The following is a 14,667-nucleotide window of genomic DNA, read 5'->3' as shown; positions in this document are numbered from 1 at the left end:
GGAAGCTGCAGAGATAGTTCTTGTTACCTTAGAAAAGTATTTTCGAAGGTTCGTCCATAAATTTTGCAGTCAAGTCGCTCATGTCCACAATAGTACGTACAAGTTATCAAAGCTTATTCATTTAATTTCAAAACAAGAAAAACCAAACACACCCTGACCCAGAGGCTAAAGTGAAATAGAATGTAAAGCAACACCGCAGATTTATGGGCACTTCTTGGCTCCCTTCCCATGAATGAGCCTGGTTGGACCCATATTTGACGGACCTGGCTTCTCTGCTCTCCAAGTTCTCATACACTCTCATTCTCTTTTATTTGTGCGGTCACGGTTAAGCCACGTCAACATTTTATATCACTATTGTTTTTTATCTTATTATCTCTATAAAAAAAATCAATATAAAATGTTGACGTGGCTTAACCGTAACCGCACAAAATAAGAGAAGCCGGGTCCATATTTGACACCTTCTACATGGCATGTCATCACCTTGAATAGAGTAATAATTACTCAAGTCAGCCATGATATTCAAGGAGGAAATTGATTGCAAAAATATTGAAGACAAAGAAGCCAAGTATATTTTGAATTTGTAACGAAAGTTAGTCAAAGATGAGGAGGAAATCAAGAGAAGACATTAAGAATTGGATGCTCTCAACCAACCCATTCAACTTATCTTTTTAGTTTCTTTGCACCCTGCGTGCTTTTATCTTATTTTTATTATTCAAAATGTAACCTATTCCCGCAAATAATTTTTTAGCACCTAGCTTAATTCTTTTTTCTTCACTTAGAGTAAAAATAATTTTCGCGCACTTTGAATAATAATTTTTTATCGCAATTTACTTTCTCGTGATTTATTTTCTTACAATTTATTTTTTTGCAATTTACGTTCTTGCATATTGTTTTATTGCAATTAGGGAGCGTTTGTTGCGCCGGACTATCTCGGACTAGACTAGCTTCAAGGACTAAGCTGGATTGGCTTAGACTAGACTAAGCTGGATTAATTTAGTGAAGCGTTTGGTGCAGTGTCGGACTAAATCACGGACTCAATTATTTTTGTAGATCAAATATTTTTCTGTCATTTTTTAATTCATTTTTTTAATAATTTATTATTATTATACACACTTTTTTAATTTGACTCCCTCTCTCCCCTGTCTCTCTACTTCTCTTCTTTCTTTCTTTCATACGTTTCCTGTTCTTGGCATGCCAGATTGCTCCCATTCCCATTAAAAATCAAACTCAGAAAAATCAAACCCATACTTTCTCTTCATTTCATTTTCTTTCTCTTCAATTCAAACCTTCTCTTCTTTTAATTTATTTCTCTTCAAATCAAACACAGAAAAATCCCAATTTTTTTTTTCAATTTACAGAGGCGTCGTCAATTTTTGCAAATTGACGTCAATCGCTCTTGCAGAAGAAAGCAACAAACTTGCTGGCTCATCTTCCTAGCGGAGCGCTTGAGGCCTCGAGGAGGACGCCATGGTCGGTGCTCAAAATTAAACCCACACCGCCAAATCAATCGAAGTTTTCCTGCAGCGGCAGTCGTCGTCCTCCCTAGGCTTACGGTGATAGCCTGGCTATGGTGACGGCGCCGGAGAAGAAGGTGGAGCGCAGAGGGACTGGGTGTCTGGGTTTAGCAAGCAAAAATTGGGAATTGGACGTAGGCCTCATTTCCTTTCTAGTCCCTGTTAATACCAAGCGAAAGCTTGGGATTAGATAAACGGCTTTAGTGAAGTGCGGTGGGACTCGTAGTCGAGGCGAGTCCCACTTATGTTAGTCCAACAACTTACCAAACATGGGATTATAGTCTTGCTTAAGACAGTCCAAGCCAGTCCCTCTTAAGGAGGTGCAACAAACGCCCCCTTAGAGTATTGTAACGTACAGAAAGAAATCAAAACCAAAGCGCAGTCAAAATCATGAACTTCTCTTTACTCGCTTAGCCTTAGCTGCAAGTTGGCACACCCGCACACACACTAGAACCAAGATCCCCAAATTCTCGGTAGCCGAGACTGATTTCAGACGAACATAGCCATTCCTCGTTCTTGCAAATAAAAATTTGACACATAGTAAAGGTACTCATCAAATACACATAGAAAAATTATGCACACATGTCAAACTGTGATTGTTAAGAATGAAAAGACCGAAGGAGCCAAATATTTTCCTCCAATTACAATGGAAAGCTCTTCCACGGTGCATAAGACCCTGGTTATTTAGGCCAGGAAGGGAATTATTCGTTTCGTTGGTCAGGACTTCTGTTATGGTTCCTAGTGTGGAAACATTACAGTATGAAAATTAAGTAGCCGCCAGCAGCCGGACTTGACCACTATAAGATGACCTTCTGCATACTATTTTTACAGTGAATGTATTTTCTATCTTAAATATGAGATGATCTATGACTTGGGTGATCAAGTCAGCGGGGTTGCATTGTTAATTTGTTATAACATTAAGTGCTAATTAATGACCACTCAGGTTTACCAAGGACGTTTAATTGAACTTTTGAAGGGGCCCGGTGAAGAAGCACCACGTACATTTCCAAGTGTATAATGTTTTCATACACTACAAAAAATATGGGCACTGCACATAAAAAGTTATTTGTGCCCTATGAGACCTAAGGGCACCAACATAGGTGCCCATTGATCAATAGCAACACTGCAGCAACTAACACATTATTTGTGCCCTCTATGGGCGTGTCCTTTGATTATCGAGCACAATATGGTGTTGGTGCTAAAAAAGGTAAGCACAAATAAAAGTGTTTTTGTGCCTCAGTTCTGACAAAGCTGTCAGATGACTTTACCCATCTATGTTTGAACCTTTGCACAATTTTTATCATTTTGCCCAGCAAGATATATATATATATATATATATATATATATATTTAAATTAAAAACTATAAAATTTTCAAAATTCAAAATAGCCTAAAAACTGAGATTGAGGCTAAACAAAAAAATTAATTTTTTTCATAAATTAAAATAGCCCACAAGCATCTAGAATATTACAATTTACAAAGATATTCAAAATCATCCATCAAAATATATATTAACAAAACTATAACTTTACAATTTTATACCAGTTAAAAAAAATAAATAAATAAAACAACTGAAAACAAACATTTATGGACAATCGCATCTTTCGAGAAAGCTTTGCACTTCACCCTTTCTTTGCTCCTCCGCAAACATTTCTAGACACTTGCATCTTTCCCCCAAAATACATGAAAACAATAACTAGTATGTGCAATGGAAGTTGTGTAACGAACCGTCTCAAAAAATTATGATTTTTATAATTTTAAAATGTGAAATTACGAAAAATGCCTTCGAGGCAAAGACGTTGACTTTTTTTGACCGTCTTGTATGTCACATAAGAATCATTTTCTTGGTGTATTTGGATAGTACTCGTTGCTATGAATGCGTGGGCGTAAACGGAACGTGATTTGGAGTTATAACGAAGGAGATATTAACGTTTAAAGTTGGGGGCATTTTAGTAAATTGATTATTTTCTAGAAAGCTCCAGATTTCTGGAGCAAAATCTGGAAAGCCACGTGCGTGGCCCAAATTGAATGAAAGAAGAAACGGACGGTTGGGAGAAGAGATAAAGGAGAGAAAGGAGGGGCGGGAAGCCTAATCAGATATAAGAGAGAAAGTGACCAATTAGAGAGGAGAGAAAGGAGGGGAAATGAGAGAGAGGAGAAGCACCGGATCACCCTTGACCCGGTTCCTCCTAACCACCTAGAACCAACTCCACAGCCTTCCTTCTTCAGGTTTCACACCAAAATCGAAGAAAATAAGCCCTATTTCATGGAGTTCAAAGTCGTCAGCTCCGATGGCAACCCCGTGAGTTCCTAGGCGGCGATTTTGCCATTTCTGAATGCAATCCCATCGATCCCCACAAGCAAACAACTTCGCTTGATCTCAAGAACAATTCTCAATCATTGGTTGGAGCGTCATAGTCGATTTGAGGACGAATCAAGAAACACCATTTTTAGGGTTTCTAACTGGTTCTAGTGAAAATGGGGCTTTTCCCGGCCAAATTGGCCTTAGTCTCAGGTATGAAACTTGTTCCTCTCATCGAGATCTTCCTTCCTGTAAAATTTGAGAATTTTTAGAGTTGTTGGATTTTCCGGCGAGTTAGGGTGGCCGACCGCCACACACGGCGGTGCATGGAGGAAAAACCCAAGGTTCCTCGACGTGCCAAATCCGAATCCGCCATCCGTTTCCAAAATTATAACGTTTAAGTAGAGCTTTACTAAAAGGTCCCTATTTGTGTTTAGGCGTGTTAGTGGGAAATGATTACATCCTCGATAGTTCAAGCGACTTCAGGCAATGGAAAAACTAGTGAGTGGATCCCTTCTTAACTATATTTTTTATAAATCATTAACCTAGCATGCATTACATATTTCATGCATTGAATATGCTTTATATTATGTTTTCCAGACTTCTATAATTACTATTTATCAAAATTATGTTTTATTAAAGAGAATGAATTATTGGTTTTGCATATATTGGTTTCTATGGTTTTTTAATATAATTTATATTACGAATTTACAAATATGGTGGATTTATGGATATGGATTTATTATGGTTATGAAGATGGTTCGAGCTTTGATACAAGTTTTGAGATATGTTTTTGATACTTACCTAGTGGGTTATCATACTTACAAGTTTTGAGATATGCGGATGTGTCGTATGATAACCCACTAGTAAACTCTTCAGTTGTTGTTTCAACAGAAACCAAATTGATAGGGTATTGTTTTGTCCTACCCGGGTATGCCCATGCTAGCAACACACATCCTTGAGGTGCACGTATGCATCCGTTACTGGAAGGTAATGCGTAGCCAAGGTGAACATCAACAACAGTAGTAAGAATGTACTGATTATCAATAGAATGAGGTATGCGCCCGACATTAACATGTTGTCATGGACATCGAGCTGGAGGATTCATAGTGGAATTTGATGTTGTAATGTTTGAAGCAATAAACGAATGTGATACTGGAGATTCGATTCTAATTCTAACTCTGCGACGTCGCCTGTTCCCCATTCTCAATGATGCAGAACTTGATCAAATTCAAAAGAAGCACAAGTGTATGAAGCAACCTTGTAATTTTCCATAGACAAATTAGTAAAGGAGTGCGGACATTTTATACTAGAATAAAGGCACAAATCCATAATTGTGCCAACATATTCTTTTGCTATTTGGGAAGTAGAGTGATTTATTATTTATTAATATTTACTGGACACAATTTCTAACATTAATGTCATAAAAAGGAATTTATAATTATTAAGTCATTTGTCAATCTAAAGACCCATTACACCTTTGTACGGAAAGTAGAGTGATTTATTATTTATTAATATTTACTGGACACAATTTTTAACATTAGTGTTATAAAAAGGAATTTATAATTATTAAGTCATTTGTCTATCTGAAGACCCACTACACCTTTGTATGGTTGAATAGATCGATGATCCTAAGGACACAATTTTTGGTTATGTGTCACTAAGTATCAAAAACATACCTGTAGGAAGATAACAATCTAAAAAACAGTTGAAAAGATAAGAATCTAACAAACATTCATTGCAGATGGAAATGATCCATTGTAAATCTAAAACACACCACTTAGAACTACGGTCTAGTGGTATTTTTCTTTATTTGTAAGTGAGAGGTCTGAGATTCAATTCTCGCCAAAAATGAATTTGAACAACATTATTGCTAACTTATTTTGAGGCTAAAACATTACACAGTAATAAACAGCTCCATACCATTATTTACCACAATTTTATAAATTTAATTTTTTGGTGTGCTAGAGGTAAAGACAAACGAAAAAAAACACATACAGTGTTGCTAACAAATTTTTTTTATAGACACAAAATGTTTTTTGTGCCCATCTTCAGTAAAAATGTTGTCATCTGATCCCACTCGGCACAATTTCCGTGCCCATTATTGTTTTGCATCTTCTTTTTTTTTTTTTTTACATTGGGCCCTCTATGGAATGGGAACTGTTTCAACCTTTGGGTGGTTAAATAGACACAAAATTCTTATTTGTGTCATTCGTTTTGCACCCAAAGCTCATTTTTCTTGTAGTGATAATGATATATGAGTTGGTCGATCATTAAGGTTTCGCCATGGCATGCACGAAACCATCATCAGTAGTTTCTGGACATGGAATAAATCTTCAAACATATTGCCCGAGTAATGCGCTGTTAGATTTTAGTGGAACACAAAGGGAAAGATGTTAGTTTCTCAATGGAACCTTTCCTATTGCGAAGTTCAAACCTAAAGTCTAACACGTGGATAATATAAATTAGGTGTTGTTAAGCAAGTGTGACCGTTGAGCTTCAAATGTAGGCCTATGCTTTGATACCATGAAGTAAGTTAATATTCCACTATAAAATTAATTGACAACATAAGAAATAGCCGGACTCATGCAAGATTTGGTAAACTTCTAATGTAAGACATTTATTCGCTTCCTCGCACTCAGAACTTTAGATTGAAAATAATTTAGAAGCATACAAGTAGGGCACTTACTTTTGTAGTTTGTGTGGAAATATGCACATATACATTTTAAAATCTACCTGCCATGCTTGACCAGTCGATTTGCCCTAACTTCCTTGTAGATACAAAGTAAAATAAATAAATAGTCAGAGGATTATAGTCCAAAAGAGCATATGTAATTTTCTATGATAGCAAATGAAACATACAATAACGTTCTCTTCACCAACACCACCTTAATGCTCAAGTTTCATTTTGAACAAGTTGTTTCTGACATTTGAATGGCCTCCAACTCGGTTGTAACTTCTCTCGTTATAGGGCGATTTCTTCCATTCATATTCAAACATCTTACAACGTCAGATAGACGATCTTCTTGCATCCAAGTAGTGAAATATGTGACAAGACTTGTGTAATCTTCATCTCCTTGCCGTGACCTTGTTATTGCTCGAATTGGTTTTTGTCCAGTCAAGAGATCGACAAGGACGATTCCAAAGCTATACACTTCACTTTTCTCCGTAAATCAATTTAGGAAATATGCGAGATCCACGTAACCAAATGTACCATTAGCATGTGCTGTCAAATGAGTTTGGTCGCTAGAAATTGATCTTGAAGTTCCAAATCAGCAACTTTTGCTCTGTATTTTCATCCAAAAGTATGTTGGAAGATTTGATGTCCCTGTGTAATATAAAGTTTTCAGGCAGTGAAATATAAATCTAATCCCATATAACCATTTTCTCAGATGTTGATGCTAAAATCTGGGGATTTAGTTCGATCAGAGGCTAGTTAGGAACAGGGTAATTCTATAACTTTAACATAGAAGTTTTGTTTGGGGTGTCTTGTTGCGAGTATAAATCTCATGTTGTCTTTAGCCTTCAACAATATCAAGATCAACAATGTGAAACACATGTTGTCTTTAGCTTTCAACAAAGCTCATTTCACATATTGCCTTATCAAGCCACATTAAGAAACAAAGTTTTAGCTTTAACTGTAACGGACTTGTAGTTCAGTTGGTTAAGATGATTCAACTCCTGCACTTGAGGTCCCAAGTTCAGTTCCGCTTCCCCAATTGCTTGAATGAAGAAAGGAAAAAACCAGAGTTTTATTTGAGCTTACTATTTTTATTTTTTGCTTATATAACAAAAACAGGCCAGGTAGAAGATTGGTTAGAGGACAAGTATTTGTTGAGTATGACTTATAGGATCAATTAGCTAATTGACTGTTGATCTGTTAAGATTAGTTTTCTGTTTCCATTCATGTGTGAGAAAAAAAAAAATCACCAGTTAATCAGCCAGGCATCACTGATATGTGGCCTAAGGATCCGAAGGTTCAAACTGTAGTCTCATTCACTCTGACAGAAGAGTTTCAAGAAAAAAATGAAAAACCTAAATATATGAAACTGGAACATTCATTACAATATTTAAAATTTAGAAATATAGAATTATTGTTCACAGTGACTTGAAAGGTAAGAGAGGGATTTCATGCATTCGTGATGAAGCACCACCATCCACAGCAGGCCCTGTGTCAGTTGAGCTTGAAATAACATCCCATGGCTCAACTGATTCAGTCCTCAGATATTCAACCTCTTCGTAATTCTTTCCACCGTGAGAAGTAGCCTTTTCTGCCATTTGAACTCCTTCCAGTTCTGCCATGACCTCTCTCATTGTAGGGCGTTTTCGTCCGCTTAAATTCAAGCACCTCCTTGCAAGGTTAGCAACTATTGCGATATCTGCTTTAGACCCTCCCTTCACAACTTGAGCATCAAGAATGTCGAACAGACGATCTTCCTGCATCGAAATAATGAAGTATTTAGCAAGACTTCTGCCTTGTTCTTGTGACCGGTTAGAAGAAATTGGTTTTTGTCCTGTTAATAGCTCAACAAGGACCACTCCAAAGCTATACACATCACTTTTATCCGTAAATTGGCTTGACTGGAAGTATTCCGGGTCCAAGTATCCAAATGTGCCATGTACAAGTGTGGTAAGGTGAGTTTGGTCAATGGCAACTGATCTTGAAGTTCCAAAATCGGCAACTTTCGCTCTGTATTTTGCATCCAAGAGTATGTTGGTAGACTTGATGTCCCTGTGATAAATGGGAAAGGCAGCTGAGGCGTGTAAATAGAAAAGGGCTCCTGCAATTTCTGTGGCAATTCGTAAGCGAATTTCCCATGTAAGTGGAAACTCCTCATTCTGCTCATGGATATACTGGGAAAGTGTTCCATTCGGAATAAATTCATAAACCAAAAGCGGAACTTCAGTCTCCAAGCAGCAACCCAATAGTTGAACAACATGTCTGTGGTTGATTTGTGAAAGAATTACAACCTCATTGATGAAATCTGAAAGTTGGCTTTCATCAATAATTGTGGACTTTTTTACAGCAACAATTTTACCATCAGCCAACATGCCTTTGTACACAGTACCTTGGCCTCCATGCCCAAGAATTCTATCGACGTTGAAATTGTCGGTAGACTTCTCCAACTCCTTCGACTTGAACAACTTGATTTTCTCCACATTAACTTCACCTGAAGATAATTGTTGCTCTAATAATAAACCACCATTTCGTTTGAAGAAAATTTGCTTGCGTTTTATGTTCTTCCTTTTCTTCAGGACCTTGTGTATCCACCACGCGCTGATAAGCAGTAACAATAGTCCCACGCCCGCACCAAGACCTGCGTAACGTTAAATTGAAGTTTTATAGATTACTCTATGACTGCATCACTTGAGTACGTACTTGATTGAGTTCTGTTTTGATTTTAAAAAGTGTTCTTTTAACATGTGGAACTTTTATAAATCCAATTCGTGTAGGTCTTCTGTGAGTAAATTTTACATGTTCAATAAGTAAATTCCACCTTTGACTCCACTTTTTCCTGCATACTTTTTGCCTATGTCATTATTATCCTTACACTATGATCATCTTTCATATATGAATCAATTAGAAGACTGATACATACATACCTACAAGGATCGGCTTGACCCTTGTCTTTTCACCCACGATGTAGCATGCGTAACCCCCGGGATAGTTTATACAATATGAGGCTCCTCCATTCCGACATATTTTCTGATCTGTGCATTCATCAATGTCTGCAATGCAGGGACCCAAAAAAAAAACAGATACTGTAAACTAATTTGTGGATGTGGTTGAAAATTATAAGATATGGTAGAGAGTTGGTTTACCGTAACAAGGGTGGCCAAGATAGGGGTTTCCTTCGAAACCCGGAGGGCAAGAGCATAGAAGCCTTGACCGGTTGTACAAGGAAGTGGCATTTAGAATTGTGCAACAGGGCATTGGATCATCGTCTGCCCTTGACTCATTTCTACCGATGAATCTGTGAAATAATTTGGCAGAAGTATTGTCATAGTTTAAGCTCCACCGTAGAACCACTGGAACGTTCTCTGTATCCCCATTGACACTGAAATTGGAAACACTTGCAATGCTCCTAAACCAGTTTTTGTCGACAAGGAATGCATAAGCATTATTACAATCATCTCCTCTTCCTCTATTATCTTTTATTATGTCCGTACTGATAGCACTGAGATGCGGTGGAATGGTAGTCTGGCAACAATTTATACCAACCTCACAGTTACCATAGTTTATACTAGTCCCCTCACAAATTGACCTGCACCCACCAACAAGATACTCATCTGAGCCCACCATCGCAAGGTAGCCACAACTCACTGCAGTGAATCTATTGTGTCTCTCGGAGTATACAAAAGGGGTTCCCGTCAAATTAGCCGGTTGACGACCGCTCTTCCCACCACAGAAGAAAGCGACAGGGTTTTTGACCTGAATTGTGCCATCGGCAATAGAAATATTCAGTACCTCAAGGCTGGTTTGTCTTAAGACAGGCGCGTACCCGGTTGTCTTGTTACAGCTTATTTCAAACCCTTCATCAAAGTAACAATCTCTGTTAGGTCCGATCCCGAAAGGGTATGGTATGCTAACACCTCCGCAATCTCTTGAACAGTTAGGCTTTGCCGTCGGTGCTTCTGTTCCCGACGCTGTTGTGCTTAAACACCATAACAACACAATGAACGGTGCCACTTGAACTAGCAAACTATATTGCATTCCTCTTTTCTGGTTCTTCCCCAGTTTCCTCTGCTTCGTGCTAAAAAGGAAACACATGGAGCTTGCTAAAGGTGTTATAGAGTTTGCAAAATACTAATGAAACGATGGCACTTAAAAGTAAAAGGCCCCCAAACAGATCTTTACTTGCCACTCGGTGATTGACTTACAAATATCCCTCTTTTCAAGTCTTCTTTTGTCATTTGCTTGGAAATGTAGATATAAAGCCGTCAGACATGGCTGGTGGTAGAGGATTTAACACGTGACTGGACCACTCGTGGTAGAGGATTTAGCTTACTAACATTATCGTTCAGTCAAAAAAATAAAATAAAATTTTAATCGCACAGATGGAGGACGATATGTGCGTGTATAATGTACATAATGATTTCAATACTAAATTGTGTAGTCAAACTAACTTAATGAAGCATGACTAACTTAATGAAACATTTGGTATTGTGTCAGACTAAGAAGCTAGACTAACAATAAATTACTATTGTATTTCAATTTCTTTTCTATTAAAATATCAAAATTAATATATGTAAAAAAAGGGCATAGCCCTCTCTTCTTGAGAGAGGATCCTTACCGGATTCTCTTTGTGAGGATTCCAGAGATCTTCCATCACATCCGTTCATCATACATCGTGCATCCAGTTTTCGTTAGGTACTGTTTATATTCAAATTTAAATAAAAAAATTTACAATAATTTTTTATCACACGATATACGATGAGCTTAAAGATCATCGAGATCCTTACAAAGAAGATCTGGCAAGTTCCTCACTCTCTCCTCTTCACGATTGTTGGTGCTCCTCGCAACTTGGAGAATCCCCAAATTTCTAATAACAAAAGCTTACCCCTATTCAAAACCCAAAAGATGTCCAAATAAAAAAATACTCAAGAACAGAACCCTAAAAAGACCCAAATAGAAAATAGAGGCAGATTGTTTACCCTCCTGTTTGGGTGCTCTTCTCATCCCCTCCTGTACGATCACGGTTAAGTCACGTCAACATTTTATATTAATTTTTTTTATTGGGATAATAAGACAAAAAGTAATAAGAATATAAAATGTTGACGTGGTTTAACCGTGACCGCACAAATAAGAGTGGATAGGAAGGACACCCAAACAAGAGGGCAGACAATCTACCTCCATAAAAAATACCCAAAATCTTATGCAGGGCCCACGCTAGTAGTCATTTTGATTGGGAAATTTAGAAAAATAATCAAAATTTAGATCCAGATAGAATAATAGCCATTTTTATAAATTTAGGGTAATTATAACCAAAAGTTGGGTACAATTACTAATTTACCTACTAAAAAAACCTCCTATTTTCCTCTTAATCGTGAAAAAACTCGTCAGTGACGCCCACCCGCAAGCCTCCGTCTACCTAAATCTCGCAGTTCTTCCTCCCTGCTACCTAAGTGTACTATATACCTTTCCCCTGTCAGTTGGTCAGATCTGGAAGCTGTGGGGTGTCTGAAGGGATGACAGGGAGAAGAAGAAAGGGGAGGCCACCCACCCGACATAAAAGCAGGAGGGTATTTGTGCTTGTAATGAACACTTCTTCCTACAATGCCCGTGGGTGGAAGTGGTTTGGTTTGGGGGGAATATGAACTTAAGATTATCAGGATGGACACTACCACATGGGCGATGTGGCTGCAGGAAACATTTAATTCAGTCATTGGTTCGAAGGAAGAGAAGCGTATGTGGTTAGCATATATTGCTTTTTCCCGCTGGCAGATATGGTTAGCCGGGTGCAACTTCCTGTTCAACCAGAAACCCATATACCCAAGGCAGGTATTGGCAGCCACCTCCCACTCGGTTAATGCTTTCAAGGAGGCTACTTCTTCTACAGGTATTCGGACATTGCCCTCCTCTGTTATCTCGGAGAATATCACCCATTGGTGTCCTCCGTGTCAGGGCTTTGTGAAAATAAATGTGGATGCAAGTTGGATGGCAGGGGGGAGTATGGGGTTTGCGGGTGTGGTGGCGAGGGATGGCGAGGGGAGGTTCTTGGTGGCATGCAGATATGGTGTCAAGGCGACTAGTGTAGCAATGGCAGAGGCTTTGGCTATCCTGTATGATTGTAAGTTGGGGATTATTAAGGGCTGGAATTCTGTAATCATTGAATCTGACTCCTCCGAATCCATCTCTTACCTTTGGGATAGGGCAAAGTTGGGCAGTTGGGAAGCTTTTCCCATTCTTGTGAATTGCTACAGGATGGGGAGGTCTTTTCAAAATTGCCGCTGATCTTGGGTTCCAAGATTGGTCAACTCGGCTGCAGACCTTTTGACGTCGCAGCGTTGTAGGGAAGTATGTGATGTAATTTGGGTCGATAGACCGCCATCTTCCCTGGTACATGTTTTGTGTAATGACGGCCTTCCCTGTCCCCCCTAGATGATTAGGTAGTGTGAGGAGGGACGCTTCTAGCATTAGATGCGGCGTCGTGATTCCCTGTACCTCCTTACACTACTCTTTCCCAGTAGTTTGTGTTGACTGCTTGCCTCAGGGTAGGCTTGCTGTAATACTTTGGCATCTTTGCCCTGTCTATGTTATTCCGTTCTCCAAAGAAAACGTCGAAACGTCTGGTTTATTTTGTTTGGTTGTTTCCAAGTTGAGTTTCAATACTGATTCCATCTCTTCGTTCCTCCCATGGATTGAATGCATGCTAGAGCAAAAACTGTACGTAGGAGCAAAAACTGAGATTCCTGGGAAGCGCAATCTGGCAACAGTTAATACCAATACATCCATAGTTGTCTTCAGGCCCAGCACTCGTATCACAAGTTGACATACATCCACCACCAACACGCTGGTCCGGGTATGACTTTACAAAGGCAAACAAGCCACAACTGACTGCAGTGAATTGATTGTGTTCCTCAGAGCACAAGAAAGGGCTTCCTGTAAAATTTGGCAATTGGGGAACCATTGTTCTGTTGAAGAACCTAACAGGATGCTCAACTCGAAGCGTGCCTTCAACTGAAATATCCAGCACCTCTATCGTGGTGTTCTTCAAAAAAGGCTTGGGACCGCTGGTAGAGTTCTTGCAGTCTATTTCAAACCAATCGTACAAGTAACAATTGATGCTAGGTCCAATCCCAAAAGGGTATGGGATGCTAACATTTCCGCAATGAGATTCGCAGTCAGACTTTAATACCGGTGTAACTTTATCTGATGATGATGCTGCCACTATGCTGATGGGCCATAACAACGAAATTATGATCACACGAAGAAGCAAATGCATATTGCAATCATGAATGTGGTCTTCTCCCTTATTCTCTTTCCCTTAGCTTCTTATTTTTGCTAAATACGTAGTATATATGGAACTTTCTTTCTGAGAATGTCTCGCAACCTCTAAAATTGGACTGGTCAATCAGTTGCTTCCTGATGTGCGGGTTTGTTCTTTAGCTTCCTGTAATTGTGGTCACTGGCTTGTTTTTTCGTGTTTGTTTTTTAGCTTCTTGTTCTTTGGGCTCTTTCTTGTTCGATTCTCTCCTCCTTCTGAACCCGTTGCCGTTTTTATGTCTTTATATGATGGCTATGAAGAGAATGAATCAAACAGAAAGAAGAGATCTTGCATGGACTTATAAAAGATTATATTATAATATTGTCAATTGGTTTTACGATGAAACTTTAAATTTCTTCTCGTTTGTCATGTCCACATGTTTGACTTTAAAATCCGCCACATATGAGGGTGGCTATTGAGAATGAATCCTATATTGATGGAAGAAGAGGCCTTGTATGAGTTTATAAGTAAGTTGGACTACTTCTCATATAGCCAATTGGTTTTATAGTATATCCTCAATTTTGTTTAAGATGAGAAATTATTAAGTAGTACAGTACTACCACATTATTTGTGGTACTTCCATTTAAAATTTGACATGTATAATTTTTATCACAGTTGGACATCTAATTTATTTTAGAAAATTCAAAAATTCAAAAAAAATTAAATACTAAAAAAAAAAAAACACCAGCGATCCCACCTTCCATTCCCGACAAGTCTCCGTCCCAGTCCTCCGTCTCCACGCCATGGCTGTGGTGTGGATTAATTATATTGAAAACCCACTGAGGGTTTTGTGGATTAATCATCTTGGTGTACTAATTTGAAAACCCAATACTCATATTGGTGTACTAATTTGAAAACCCGAT

The 14,667-nt window shown here is 38.4% G+C and overlaps 2 protein-coding genes across 2 annotated transcripts; both read right to left on the bottom strand.

Moving 5' to 3' along the window:
• Window positions 1–7,793: 7,793 nt before the first annotated feature.
• Window positions 7,794–10,860, bottom strand: LOC103443146 (wall-associated receptor kinase-like 1). The gene is made up of 3 exons (XM_008381931.4): window positions 9,639–10,860; window positions 9,420–9,545; window positions 7,794–9,133 (listed from the first exon to the last, which is right to left on the bottom strand). Exons 1-3 carry the CDS (start codon window positions 10,585–10,587, stop codon window positions 7,914–7,916), a joined length of 2,295 nt encoding a protein of 764 aa, XP_008380153.2. The 5' UTR covers window positions 10,588–10,860; the 3' UTR covers window positions 7,794–7,913.
• A 2,329-nt stretch (window positions 10,861–13,189) lies between these two features.
• LOC103443286 (wall-associated receptor kinase-like 8) lies at window positions 13,190–13,762 on the bottom strand. The gene has a single exon (XM_008382105.1). The coding sequence runs from the start codon at window positions 13,760–13,762 to the stop codon at window positions 13,190–13,192; it is 573 nt and encodes a 190-aa protein (XP_008380327.1).
• Between the last annotated feature and the right edge of the window lie 905 nt (window positions 13,763–14,667).

This window comes from Malus domestica, chromosome 09, assembly GCF_042453785.1.
Source record: "Malus domestica chromosome 09, GDT2T_hap1".
Lineage (NCBI taxonomy): Eukaryota > Viridiplantae > Streptophyta > Magnoliopsida > Rosales > Rosaceae > Malus > Malus domestica.
The sequence above is the reverse complement of the archived record's forward strand: the minus strand, read 5'-3'. Positions and strand labels throughout refer to the sequence as shown.